This window comes from Diospyros lotus, chromosome 4 (assembly GCF_014633365.1).
Source record: "Diospyros lotus cultivar Yz01 chromosome 4, ASM1463336v1, whole genome shotgun sequence".
NCBI lineage: Eukaryota > Viridiplantae > Streptophyta > Magnoliopsida > Ericales > Ebenaceae > Diospyros > Diospyros lotus.
Window position 1 is genome coordinate 36,157,926 of NC_068341.1, and position 15,494 is coordinate 36,173,419.

At 37.2% G+C, this 15,494-nt stretch overlaps 1 protein-coding gene across 1 annotated transcript in view; it reads right to left on the minus strand.

The window, feature by feature from the left end:
- Window positions 1-10,329: 10,329 nt before the first annotated feature.
- The window catches only part of LOC127799278 (cullin-3A-like), a 39,358-nt gene continuing 34,193 nt past the window's right edge, over window positions 10,330-15,494 (minus strand). Inside the window, exon 2 of the mRNA XM_052333187.1 lies at window positions 10,330-12,509. Coding sequence (XP_052189147.1) covers window positions 10,469-12,509 — 2,041 coding nt within the window. The 3' untranslated portion in view covers window positions 10,330-10,468. The remainder of the gene's footprint in view (window positions 12,510-15,494) is intronic.

The following is a 15,494-nucleotide window of genomic DNA, read 5'->3' on the forward strand; positions in this document are numbered from 1 at the left end:
TAAAATCATTAATAAATGGTGTTTTACAAAAATACATCAACTAATAAACCTATTTATTTTTTGTAGAACAAATGGCAGACAATATGAATCCGTTGACATATATTTTGGATATCAATAGACTTATTGACCCAAATATTTTTGACTGGTTTCATAATTAAAAAATAGTGCTCAATGTGGAGAAAATTGACGATTTCTTATACTTGAGTCCTCTTGTTACCATACCCGAGGATGTGACTGAGAAGGAGAAGATCACTTGGGAGAGTTTAAGAAATCATGACTTGAAAGCTTGTAACTATATTCTCGCCTCGATGTCTAATAACTTACAATGTCAGCATGAGAATTTTTCAGATGTTGCAAGTATGATTCATAATCTCAAGGACCTCTATGGTGAGCATAGTCAGACAACTTGATATGAGATATCGAAGAAGCTATTTTAGGCTTAAATGATGTAAGGGTTCGATATGGGAGAACATGTCATCAATATGATGAATTGGATTGGTCAGTTTGATGTATTGGATTTCCCCATGAATCCTCATATGAGGATTGATCTAATCATGCAGTCGTCGTTGTATTCTTTCTCTTTTTTATCACTTATTTTTATATGAACAAAATAGAGAGTTCTTTCCTGGAGTTGTTAAATATGTTAATGACATCACAGTCACAAATGCGGGGAAAAGGCAAAGAAGGGGTTCTTGTAGTAGTCTCTCTTTTTTTCTCAAAAGAAATATAAATCAAAGGAAAAGAAAAAAAAAAGTTATTGGGGTGCAAAATGACATAGGTAAGATTGAATCGAAGGGTAAGGAGGTGGCAAGTAAAGGTAAATATTTTTTTGCTAGGAGAAGGGTCATTGGAAAAGAAATTACCCTAACTATCTCACAAGTTTGAAAGTCAAGTGTCAGGAAGGTCAAAGTATTTCTTCTTCCTTATTTGTAATTAAGACTAATTTTATGATTGGTCAGTACCCTACTTTATGAATTGTTGATTCTGATGCGACTTCTCATATTTGTTTGACTACATGGGATCTCAAAATAAGTAAAACGTTTAGGAAGTGTGAGGTGGTTCTGAAGATGAAAAATGGAGCAACAGTTGTTGCATTAGCCATAGGAACTACTTTTGTATAGTTGCCTCCTAAACATGTGTTGAAATTATATATTATTTACATATACCCAATACTATAAGGAATGTTGTGTCTATTTCTAAGCTTGTATAACTGAATTATAAATTCATTTTTGCTAACAATTGCTGTTACATTCATTATTGTAATGAGTGTGTGGACAAAGCTATCATGGTAAATGGTCTTTATTTTTTAGAAACACATGATTGTGGGCAAGCTCAACAAGTTGTTACTAATACCACGATAAAAGAGAAACATTCACGAGATAATAAAATTATTCCTATGCAATTGTGGCACCTAAGACTAGGTCACATTAACGAGAACAGAATAACAAACTTAGCACATCACGATTTAATAACTAATTTGGGTTCTAAACTTGGGCCGACTTGTGAGTCTTGTATTCTCAATAAAATGACTAATTCTCATTTTGTTGGACAAGAGGAAAAGGCTACTGAGTTGCTAGGATAAGTACATTCTGATGTATGTGGATTTATAAATATTATAGCTCAATATGGTTATATCTACTTCACAAATTTTATAGATGATTTTTCAAGATATGGTTACGTACTTAATAAAGTACAAGTTTGAAATCTTTAAAAAGTTTAAGGAATTCAAGCTTGAAGTAGAAAATCAAACGGAAAAAAGTATTAAGATTTTTTGATCAGATTGAGGATGTGAATACTTAAGTACTAATTTTGTTAATTATCTCAAAGAATGTGGTTTTGTTTCACAATTGATCCCTCTATATACACCATAAGTTAATGGTATAGCTAAACCTGGAAATCATACTTTGTTGGACATGGTGCATTCTATGATTAACTACACGGATTTACCAATTTCGTTTTGGGATTATACCATTCTTATAACGATTTATTTATTAAATTGGGTTTCAAATAAATCTGTTGCAACCATGCCATATGAGATATGAGTTGCGAAACCACCAAATCTTAGATATGTCGAGATTTGGGGTTGTCCTACATATATCAAAAGGTTAAAAACAAGGAAGTTAGAGCCCAGGTTTGAGATATAACGATTTGTGGGATATACTAAAGACTACTTAGGGTATTATGTTTATCTTTCTGACGATGCTAGAGTTGTGATTGCCAAACATATCATCTTTCTAGAAGAAACGTCATCTAAGAAAGAGGTATGGAAAAGAAATTAGATTTAAAAGAAGAGTTTTCAAGTCCACAAATTCCTAATTAGATAACTGAGTATGGAGAGACTTCTTGAGTTATCATTCCATAGGTTCCTTGTAAATCGAGTAGAGTATCCCATCCTCTAGAACATTGGTTTTGGCTAACTATGAAAGAATTACAAGAATTTTTCTTATATGGGGATAGTGATCAAATAGTTGGTCCTATAACTTATGAGAAGGCAATGTTAGATATTGATTCTTTAAAGTGGCAAATAGTTATGGAATCTGAGATAGAGTTTATGTGCTCTAACTAGATCTAGACCTTGGTAAATGTATTATCGTTACAAAGAGATCTCCCATATCCTCTCAAGATCAAGTTGGACAGATTCATTCCAAATATCAGATCTCTTAATTATAGGCAACATATGTAAATAGAATATTTGAATGATTTGTATTTGATTTTGAATTATATAGATAATCAGCAACGTGTATGTAAAAACACTATTATAAATACAAGGCATCTCCGCCCAAATCAAAATGGTGGTTTTCCATTTAGATGATATCAGAGCTCTTTTTTTCGAATTAACATCCTCGATCCCATGGCCTCCGTGAACCCCACCACCACCCTACCCTTCAACACCATGGTCCACCTTCTCACCATCAAATTATCTTCCTCAAACTATCTTCTTTGGCGCAAACAAGTCTTGTCATTGCTACAATGTCAGCATCTCCTCGGCTATATTGATGGTTCCTTTGCTGAGCCCTCTGCCACCATCAGCTCCAATGACTCCGTCTCTGCAAATCCAAAGTTGGTCGACTGGAAACAAACTGATCAGCTATGCTCAGTCCGTTGCTCTCTACCTTAATAGAGGAAGCCATGTCTGTTGTGGTTGGATTAACCATGTCTCGGGCTATTTGGTCTCAGCTTGAAAATGCTTCCAGCCATTGATCCAAATCTCTAAAACTTTGCCTCAAAGATGATCTTCAAACCATGAAGAAGAGTGACAAGAGTGTTCTTGAATTCTCTTGTGATTTCAAGGCGATCTGTGATCAACTTGCTGTAATGGGACATCCTATTGATGATCTCGACAAACTCCACTAGTATTTACATTCTCGATTCCTCCTTCTCTCATTTTTTTACTACTCAATTATCTCTATCACCCCTCCCCATCTTTGATGAGGTTGTGCCCAAAGTTGAAAGCTACGAAATATTTGTTCGTTCATTGGAGTCGACTCCCCCTTTAAGCTCCACTACCGCTACCTTCACTATTTCTCGCAACTTCAAATCTAGTTCAAATTCAGGTGGTCGTGGAGAGGGTCGCTCTTCCCGTGGAGGACGTGGTCCTGGTGGCCAGAATAATAGAGACCATCATTGCCCTATCCGCTACCATATTTGTTGTGGTGAAGGTCACTACGCCTCCTCGTGTCGCGAGAGTTATACTCGACCCCCTACTGCTACCAACTTGGTTGAGGCTTTCACCTCCTGCTCTCTTAATGATGGCCAAGACTCTGATTAGTATACAAACGCTGGCGTTACAGCTCACATGACTCATAATCCTGCTCAGTTAAACAAAGTCGACCCGTATTCTGGTAAGGATTGTGTTCTAGTTGGTAGTGGTGCCTTTCTTCCCATTTCTCACACCGGTACCTTCTCTCTGACTTCCTCTCTTCATTTAAAAGATGTTTTAGTTGTGCTTGGCCTCACTAAAAATCTTATATCCATTAGTAAACTCACCTCTGATTTTCCCTTCTCTATTATCTTTACTAATAATCACTTCACTGTACAGACTTGCAACACAAAAATGGTGGTGGCAATCGATCAATGTGAAGATGGACTCTATGTGCTTGAGCATGGTCATCAATCTTTACTTTTTGTTTTTCCTAATAATTGTCCACGGGCATCCTTTGATGTATGGCATGCCCGTTTGGGTCATGTTTCTCATAACATTATTTCTCTTTTCAAAAAAAATCATCAATTATGTGTTACTTCTTTGCTTCCTAATCCTACTATATGTTCCAATTGCCAACATGTTAAAAGTACAAAACTTCCCTTTTCTTTGAATGCCAACCGTGTTTCTCATGTCTTGGATCTTGTTCATTGTGATTTGTGGGGACCTTCACTTGTCCCTTCAAACCTTCAGTTTCGGTATTATGTTATATTTATTGACAATTATTCCCGATTTACTTGGTTCTATCCACTGAAACATAAATTTGATTTCTTTCGCATTTTTTTACAATTTCAGAAAATTTGTTGAAAATCAATTTTCCACTAAACTCAAGATTTTCCAAAGTGATAGAGGTTCTGAATTCACTAATCATCACTTTCAAAATCATTTAATTTCCTCAGGAATTCGTCATCAAATGTCGTGTCTATACACTTCGTCTCAAAATGGATTTGCCGAGCATAAACATAGACACATAACTGAAATAGGTCTTGCTATACTTTTTCACTCTCATGTCCCTCTTAAATTCTGGGTTGATGCGTTTAGCACTGCCACTTTCATTAGTAACCGCTTGCCAATGCCTCTTCTTGAAGGTTACTCTCCATTTGAGGTTCTGTTAGGTAAGCCTCCTTCCTACTCTATTTTTCATCCCTTTAGTTGTCTTGTATTTCCCTACTTACATGATTATGCTCCTCACAAATTAGCTCTCCAAAGTCTTTCTTGTGTTTTTCTTAGCTATAGTATGTCTCATAATGGTTTTTGGTGTCTTGATAGTCTTACTAATCAAGTGTTTATTTCCAGGCATGTCGTCTTCAATTACCTTGGCTATCGGTACAAACATCCCAATTACTCTGGGCCTTTACCTCCTACCTCAATTTATACTTTTTTAGAGTCCACTATAAACCCCTCCCAAAACACAATCACCTCCGAGGCCTCTTTACCTTCTCAGCCCAGTCCTTTCTAGAATTTGTGGCCTATGTTTAACTAATCCATCTTGTAGTTTTGTGCCAACTTCGATTTTGCAAGTACCCGTTGTCGATGGGTTGGGATCCCCTTCAGCACTCATTTCGTCTGTAGATCCAGCTCTAGCTATCTCTTTGGCCCCATCTTCCTCTAACTCTGGTCTCCTTGGCTCTCACCTAATGTAAACATGGTCCAAATCTAGGATTTTCAGGCCTTCTACTCCAGCCCTTCATACTTGCATTGCTCCAAATTCCAATCTTATTCAATCCTTACTCACTATGCATGAGCCAAAGGGGTTTAAGACCGCTGCCAAGCACCCCGAATGGATTGCTGCCATGGATGAGGAACTTCAAGCCTTGCATCACAATCACACTTGGGATTTAGTACCCTGATCGCCAAATAAAAATATTGTGGGCTCCAAATGGGTATTTTGCATCAAGTATCTTGCAAATGGTTTTGTTGATCATCTCAAGGCCTGTCTTGTTGCTAAAGGCTACACTCAGCAACCAGACATTGATTTTAATGATACTTTTAGCCCAGTTGTCAAAGCCTCCACTATTTGAATTGTTTTTTCCTTGGCAATTGCTAATAACTGGCCACTTCACCAACTTAATGTGAAAAAAGCCTTTCTGAATAGAATTCTTCAAGAGGAAGTTTATATGGAGCAGCCACCAGACTATGTTGATTCAAGATATCCCTCCCATGTTTGCAGGCTCAATCGAACTTTATATGGGCTCAAACAAGCTCCACGAGCCCAATTTCATTGGTTCAGTGCCTTCCTTCTTACTGTTGGGTTTTCTTGTAGTCGGGTTGACTCATCATTGTTTGTTTTTTCCAAGGGTATTGATTTAATCTAACTACTATTATACGTTGATGATATTATAGTGACCAACAACAATTTAGTTCTCCTTAATGCTTTTATTAGCAAATTAACCAAGGAGTTTGCCGCCAAGGATATGGGTTCCTTGAGCTATTTTTTAGGCCTCAAAGCACATCGGACTTCCTCTGGTCTCTTTCTCAGTCAGGTTAAGTATGCTCATGAAATTTTGCAACGTGCCAAATTGGTCGATAGTAAGCCCGTGAGCACTCCCATGGTCGTTGCACATCATCTGTCCACTGCTGGTCTAGATTTTGATGATCCCTTACTCTACCGATCCCCCATTGGTGCTCTTCAATATCTCACTATCACTCGACCAGACCTTTCTCATGTTGTCTCTGTCGTGAGTCAGTACATGCACAAGCCTTCTTTTTGTCACTTCCAGGCTGTCAAATGGATCCTACGCTACATCAAGGGAACCTTGTGGTATGGCCTCTCCTTCCCTCCATCTTCTTCCGACAACATTCCTGCTTACTCGAATGCTGATTGAGCAAGCTGTCCTGATACACGCTGATCAATCTCTGGCTATGCTATTTATCTTGGTGATAACCTTGTCTCTTGGCATTCCAAGAAACAACCGACAGTGTCTCATTCAAGCTATGAATCAGAATATTGGGCGCTAGCTAGCACTGTTGTCGAAGTCAAGTGGCTTGGTCATCTTCTTTGTGATCTTAGGGTGACATCTTCCTCTTCTCCAATTCTACTTTGTGATAATCAAAGCTCCATCTTTCTTGTTGCAAATCCAGTCTCTCACAGCTGCTCGAAGCATATTAGCTTGATTATCATTTTGTGTGCTAATTGGTGGCCTTTGGAGAGCTTCAGCTTCACTACGTTCCTACCAATCTCTAGCTTGTTAACATATTTATCAAGAGCCTTGGTCGTCCTGTATTCATGTTTTTTCATTTCAAGCTTCACGTTAGGGATTCTCAAACGCTAGGCTTGCGGAGGGGTATTACCGTTACAGAGAGATCTCTCATATCCTCTCAAGATCAAGTTGGATAGATTCAATCCAAAGATCAAATCCCTTAATTTAGGCAACAGATGTAAATAGAATATTTGAATGATTTGTATTTGATTTTGAATTATATAGCTAATCAGCAATGTGTATGTAAAAACACTATTATAAATACAAGGCATCTCCACCCAGATCAGAATGGTGGTTTTACAAAACCATTTACAAAATGCGCCAAAAGGAATCATTTCTATAGGCTGTAAATGGATTTTCAAGAGAAAGATTGGTGCTGATGGACAAGTTCATACATATGAGATCCAATTGGTGGTTAAAGGATATCGTCAAAGATAAGGAGTTGACTATGACAAAATCTTTTCTCCAATCACAATACTAAAATTCATCAGGATGATGTTAGCTATTGCCGCACACTATGATTTTGATATTTGGCATATGGATGTTAAAACGGTATTTCTAAATGGGTATCTTAAGGAGAAGTTCTACATGAAACAATCACGCACTTTTGAGTCCGTCAATTCTAATCAAGTGTGCCAGCTTAAAAGACCGATATATAATCTTAAACAGGCTTAGAGAAGTTGAAACATCCGTCTTGATCATAATATCAAAAAGTTTAGTTACATGAAAAATTTAGATGAACCGTGTATATATAAGAAGACTAGTGAGAGTGTCATTACATTCCTTGTCTTATATGTGAATGATATATTAATTATGAAAAATAGTATCGACTTGATGTTGTCTAAATTCACTATCAAAAACTCAAGTATAATCATACCCCATGTTTAATATCCAAACTCAAGATCACTAATAATGGAGACTACAGAAAATTACTTCTCCAGTAAATCCTTACAACTCTCCGTGGTTGTAATCCAAAATTAGAGAAAAATTCACTCCAAATAGTTTCTACCTCGTACCTGATTTTTTTGCTTCAACCTTGTGCATTTGCTGTTGCAGTTCCATCTTTGTGTCGCACACAAGCTACTCCTTTTTAGCTTTTCTTCGGCGCCACACCACTGCTCAGCCACTATTTTTGCAAACCTTGCATGTGTGTGTGTTCCGCCGCCTCAAGCGCCACCTCTTTTCTTCCTTTATTTTATTATTATTTAATGTGCTGGACATCTAACTTCAACAAAAAAAGATCTCGACATTTTATACTACTCTTTCAAGCCTATAAACTATCTCCTAAGTATTGGAGTGGCATTTTTTCCTTGGAGTCTGGAGACAGTTACTCTTAGTCTCTATTGTGTAGGAAACCTAAGTTCAGATCAATTCAATACGTAGTTTGAATTGTCGTTTTAATTAGTGATCGATTTCAATATAATGAGTTTTGTTTATGTTAGAATTGCGGTTACATTGGGATAAGTTTCTAATGATAAGATAAATGTTATGAATTTGAATTTGTTTTAAATTCATTAACATTTGAATTTTAACAATATATAATGAGATAAGCAATTGGAATTTGAATTAGATTCAAATTCCTATATGTCTATTTATATTTCTGTGATACCTATAAATAGATATAGAGCCTAATGTAAAAAGATATACAAGAATCAGAATTAGTTTTTGATCGCTCATATACTGTTTTCGGTATCACCATTCGAGTCTTGGACGGACAAGAGGTGGACGGATAAGAAAGTTTTTATAGTTTTCTTCTACGGTTGTTAGGCAAATTCAGATTCGAGTATTCCGCTGCGATTCAAATATTTTACATACCGCTCGTATTTGTTTAAAAGTTCTACGGTTTATTTCAGTGTTGGACAAATTTTTAAGTTATGACCGACCTTACTAGATGGTGGACTATGGCAAAACAGATGCTAGAAAACTCTGCTCGAGCGGTGAACATCATTACAGATAACAGAAGCTGGACTTTCCTTTTTCCTACTTTTTCCGTACATGTAACTGTTTCTTGTTGTACTTCATTTGGGCAGTTTGTTCTCCTATGGAGGGAGGGATTTGCTTAAGTGCTAAGTGCATGCTCATCAGCTTCCTGTTGGTTATTGATGCTGCCAAGCCCTATACCACCCACCCTTTCCATGGAGGTAACTATCATTTCCTAGTTTTTCTCTTCTTTATCTCTTTCGTTTTCCTTTTTCTTTTGGTAGCTTTGCCTGTAATAGGAACTAGGAGATAAAATGTCTTAAGCCTCTCAAAGTTGGCGAATTATGGCAGATTGGAATCGTTTGGTAATGGTCGATGATTACCAAATCCAATCAAAACTCTGGGCTAACTTGTTACCGGGCAATCTGCCAATCTGATATTAAAGATGAAAAAAAATCGAAAAAGTTGTCAAAGAGGCGCCTGAATTTGAAGTGGTTCTTGGGATGTGCCAGTGGGATAGGCTCAATTCCCCAAGACTTGAGTTGGGTATGCTAGTTTCTGTTGATAATAGGCAGCTCTCTTGCTCTGCCATTTGGATGAGGAAGCCGATGATGAGGTTTACGGCACCAAGGTTGGTAAATATGACTTAATTCCCTTCTAAACCTTTACAAAGCATGGAAACGCCCTTCCTTTTAGAAGGCTGTCTGCTTGGTGCTTGCTAAGCGGCACAAAAAGCACGTCTCAAAAGTGAAAAGTTCAAGCAAACTGAACGTCTTTGCACGGGCTGTATTTATTGTAACCAAAATGCTATTCAAAAAAAAAAAAAAAACAGAACAAAAACACAGAGAGGTGGCTATTCTTATTTTATAAAATTAACAGAAGATATTTCATAATAATAATATCAAACAAATACCTTTGATTACATTACTTAAAATTTAATTCTAAATAATAATTACCTAAAAAATAAAAAACACCCCATCCCCTTTGAAAATGAATTTCATGAAAAAAAAAAATTAAATATTTGTACCATATACATATTTTTAAAAAAAAATTAAAATTTTAATTATTTTTATAAAAAATATATGTAATAATTATACATAATCAGACATTTTTTATAAAAAATGTACCCTATGAAACACACTCTAAGAGCCATCCTCGGGAACAACTATAGCAAGGAGTATGGAAAAGTTCTGTGCATCATAAGTCAAAACTAAGTCCTGAGCTTAAGTTCTTAAATATATATATATGTGCGCCTTTGAGGGCTTAAACTTTGCAGTTTAAACGCCTAACGGGACAATGAGCGATAGCTTCCAGTGCTTCTAGACACTTTTTGCAAGCCAAATCGCCCAAGAGACGCTAGTCCATATGATTCAGAGTTGTACCACAATTTAGAATAAACAAATCAAAGCTCCAAGTCACCAAAATATTACCCAGTAACTTTATCCAAAGGATAGCTCGTGGACCTTAAGGCAGCTTATCAGGGGGGAGAGAGAGAGAGAGAGAGAGAGAGGCAACAAAAACATAAGCTATTGTTCAGTAAAACCCAACCAAGCTTGCGATGATTCGAGGACAACATCCAACATACAGTTCAACCAGCCAAGGCCACAAAAAAGGCCCAATACAATGAGACAATTATACGGGTAATTCTTCAAGCAAGGTACCGGTACATCTTTCTATCCCCTTTGTCCCTTTCCAAAAACTCGCGCTCAATTAAGGATTCAATTCTTTTCTTTATTACTACAGGATTTGGCAGAAACCGTGATTGTAGTTGCTTTGTTACCTCAGCCACAATATTATTGTGATCCAGCACCCGTCGTGACTTCATAATCCTAACGATTGCTGCCTCAATCTGGGGCTTCCTGTCCTCCTCCACTCTCTGCCGAGTCTCCTGCTTTTCTGGTTCTGATTCCTTTTGAGCAATAACAGTACCTATCTTTACCTTGTACAGCTTGCTGCTGAACTTTTCATTGAAGAAAAAGGCATCGTCCTCCACAACTTCTTTGCTCATAGGTTCTTTTCGCAGTACATTCTTCCCCTTAACACAGGCCAAAGACTGCAGAGACCTCTTCAAGTCCGAGGTAGGAATCTCTGTAGCCTGCTCTATTTCTTTATAGCTCAGCCGATCAGCATTGTTGAATAACATCAGGACACACATCTGATACGTTGAAACATTCAGCTCATGCTTCTGGCCCTTCGCAAATAGTGCTTTCAGGTCAGCGCTGCCCATATTTGTCTGCCAGGACAGCCTCCGCCCTGTGTGGGTCCCAAGGTAATATGTACGGAATTTGTCACATATACCAAGGATTTCGGACGGAAGGTTGCAAGTGACACTGGATTGAGTTGGCCAAGAACCGGTGGTGAGGACCTGAACAGCAAGTGTAGGATAGTCAGCAATCTCAGCACCCATGCTTGAATAGAACCCCTGCATTGTGTCCTGAGATGTCTTCATGTCTGTGAACATACCTTCCAACTTTGATGTAAACTGATACCCACATTCTGTCTTGAGCTTAACTATCAAACTTCTCTCTGCATCATCAGAGACAGTTTTCCCTAACAGAAGCCTCTTTGCCAAATGTTGCTTGTAATACTTCTCGAACACATCCTTCTCTTGGAGGTATCGGAAGAGCATCATTACCTTGTCCAGTACAATCTCAACATCCTCCTCACTGACGCCCTTCAGTCCTTTCCGGAGCTTATCATCCACAAACAAAGATATGAACTCTGGAGACCGAGGATTCAAATTAATAAAATATTCAAATGAGGAATTCAAAGCATTTTGAAATGTCTTGTCATTGTTATATGCCAAACTGATGATCTTATCATGTTTATCCTTCTCATCCAACAACCGCTGCACAAAGTCAACAGGATCCTTTAACCTTTCTGGATCAGTTACTAGCTCTTTACCTGTATCTCGAATATGGGAAGTCATGACATCTCTAATTAGTGATAGTCCATTAGTCACTCTGCGGAACAAACTATACATCCGGCCCAGGTCCTCATATTTGTCATCCACAATCATTTTAACTAAGCCTGAGTTCTCCATATGGACTAATCTCTGCATATGACTTTCAATCATCTCCTTTTCCACTACATTAGTGATCTTGGCTTCACTATTTGCATCCAAATAGTGGGAGACTCTCTCAATCTCTTCATTCAGACGACTCTCAGCTTTCTTCAAATAATCCCCACAATCACAGCACTCAATAAACTGTTGAGACTCACCACAATAGAAATCAGCTGAGACTGCAAGAAATGGTTTCTCAAAGTCTTCTTGGTAGACAGAAGAACCTAAATCCATTAACATTTTTATTATACTCCTCATCAAACCCCTGTTTATAACTTCACTAGTCCTCTCCTTCTGCACGAGTTCAAGAAGCGTATCTTGAAGCCTTGGTTGAATTTTGTTAGAGTGGACAACATTGTCTCTCCACAAGTTCAAGCCTAGCTCATGAACTGGGGTTTTATGCGTGTTAGGAACAAAAGTCCGGTCCATGTACATCAATATGTCTCGGATCATTTGCAACGCCTTGTTGTGCTCAGCCCATTTCCTGTTTAGCTCTTCCAAAAACAAATCTCCCTGGGCAGCCTCAATTGATTTTGCTATTTCCTTTAGATGGGATGTCATAGTGGAGACAAGTCCAGAGTAGAGCTTCTCTCCAAATTTGTGCAGAACCATATTATAAGCATTCCTGATATAAAACCAAAAACTATCAGAAGTTTTACTCTATAGCCATCAGATAACAAATTCACGGCAGCTAGCTATGAGGTTATTTAATTGTTCATATGCAACATCCAACATTAACGGCATGCAAAACACTCACTGATTTCCATGTAGATCACTCCTAGATAACAAACTGATCTGACAACAATCACAAACCTTAATCCCATTAGGTGAAGCTAGCTTTTCAACAAGTTCTACCGATGGACATATATTCAGATGACAAACTGATTTGAATTGAACACATATACAGTTATCTTTTTTTTATAATTGACAATTATTTTAAACATAAAAAATATTACTGCACAAAAAAATTTAACAATCTACTACTCTGACATCATGTAGGAGGGGAGTTGGTGTGTCTGACACAAAGACTATCTACTTAGAGAGAGTGTACATTTTCAAAATTTGAAGACTACTTAAAGAGTCATTCAGAATAGTAGTTTGAAAAAAAATTCATCTCAATATCATGATTTTTTTAAAAAGCAGTAGTATATTAGGGGGAAAAAAAAGTTGGCACTTAAGTACAAACTGCTCATTAGGACAAATTACAATAAAATTATCACAAACCAATCAAGGAAAAGTTATAAAGTAACCATGTAGACCTTATCTTAAATAGTCTCATTTGTTCTAAGAACAAGTATAAGGTTTCAAGAAGACTAAGAATTGCAATGTGACAGACATCAATTTGAGTATGGAGCTTGTTTTGTAATCCTTCTAAAACTTTTGTCAAGTGTGCTGGACACTAAGGTACTGCATGTTTGGTACCACTACATTACAATCTAGCTAGCAATATGATTACAGAGGACTCTTCTCTACTCCTGTCCACAGAGCAAGGATGAGATTCGTGGCTTATTGAAGGTCTGATGATTCTCAATCTCTAACTAGATTCCCTAAAGACATCTGCATCACAAAATTCAGAATCTAGTTTGCAACACAATTTGTTCACCAAGAAAAGAATAATAGATCAAAAAAGTAAAATTAGGGGGGTGCTACAATAACGATTGCCCCACCCATTTCTCCCACCTGTACAAAGCCACAATCAACAAAACATATCAACACACAAATCCCTTTGCCAACACTTCCACACCTATCACTACCAGCAACTGCAGAACCAATATAGCTATTAGCTACACCAACATGCAAAAACGCACACAATTTTTATTTCCCAGTGTCCATTTGTTGAAGTGAATGGAATCCATATTCCCTCCAATCAAGTAAAGTTGACAAAGGGCAAAGAAATGATATTCACATTGTTTCTTCAAAAAGGCTTTCACCACCAAACCAAACAACCAGTGTTTTTTACAGAAATAACTCAGACTTGCAATAAAAGCCACACTTACCCAAAATTAATTCTGACAATGGATGCAGACCTTGTCCCGCACTCAGAATGAATAATCACGCTCATACCATAAAGCCAAATGAAGTGCAGCAAAATAAAATTCACCAACAAAGATATAAAGAAATGGAATGTCACCACCCTCTAGGATTTAAAACTCAAAAGCCTTCATAAAGGAGAGTTATAATTCAAAGCAGAATAAACACAGCACTCTCCAACATTGAGTTATAGACTAAGGGCCTGTTTGGCATTGTTGAGTTATAGACAAAGAGGCTATTTCAACCTTAATATTGCGCCAAGGCTGGCCTTTGAATTTAGAATTAATTGAAGCTAAAAATATTGCATTATCTTGGAAAGTGGCATCATTAGGAAGAGAGAGAAATTGGTTAACAGTAAATGACCCTTTAAGATTGAGTTCACTATAAGCTACTTTGTTTTTAAGTTAAAGAAGAGATCCTTCACTTTTGCTTTTAAATAGCTTAACATTCCTTTTTAAGAAGAAGCAGTTGTATATAACAAAACGTCGATTTTCCAGAACTATTAATAAAAAACAATTTTTTAAAAAATAATAGCAACACCAAACAGTACCTAAGCAAATATGAGTCCAGATGTAGAATGTGACAATGACGTCCATAACTTTGAAAATAAAGAAGAGAGATTCTAATTAAAAGAAATTGATGACTTATATCCACCTAATTAAATGTAGTGAATATACAAGCAAACAAGCTGGATGGTCCTCATAAAATACCAAAGATAATCTAGAAGATGGGGAACCCTTAGGAATAAGATGAAATTCTGAATAACTTTAAATACAAACTCCCTTCACCCTCTATCCATAATTTCAAATGGCTAAGGATAATTTCAAATGACAGAAGCAATTAGCTACGCCAACTCCATGGCATCCTCATGCATGAGGAAAGAGGAATACAAGTTCCAGGTATGAATTGATTCCTAGAGTTTGATGTTTGCTCAAATGAAATTAAAAGTGAAACAGGACAAGAGTTTCAAGTGATGGAATAGACTGAGTTGACTTCTTCAACTTTACAGTTGACCCCATGCTCACTAGAAACAAATCTCAAACATTCCACATGAGTCAACCCAAAGTGCTGAACAAGACCATATGTTCTCAACGAATTGAGTCAACTCCATTCAACTAGGAACTGAAATACTGCACATTATAATATGAGCTGAAAATCAGTAGATTGAGTCACTTAGGAAGGGGAACAGATTGTCAGATTGTGTCAACTCAAGCTTCAAGAACTTTGTGGCAACACAGAAAAAAAAAAAGATTGAATCAATTTTCCTTATTAAAAAAAAAAAAAGAAGCTATGTTGGCATTAAATGTACTCCAATGGCTATATTAAGCTCCAAGGCCATAAACGGAACAAAACCCTCAGCCATGGGCTTCTGTTGGTCATCACCAAAGATATTCAAGATCGGCCCTTCTTTCTCTCTCTTGTCTATGGTTTAATCTTGCTGGTTATACCCTCAGTTTACATGGATTTCTCTGTGTGTCATGTCCACTACAAATGATAAACGCAGGGGCATGTGGCATTATCTAACATTCATACCCATAAACACTAGTATCTTCCAACTTCAACAATATTTTAAAGGAAG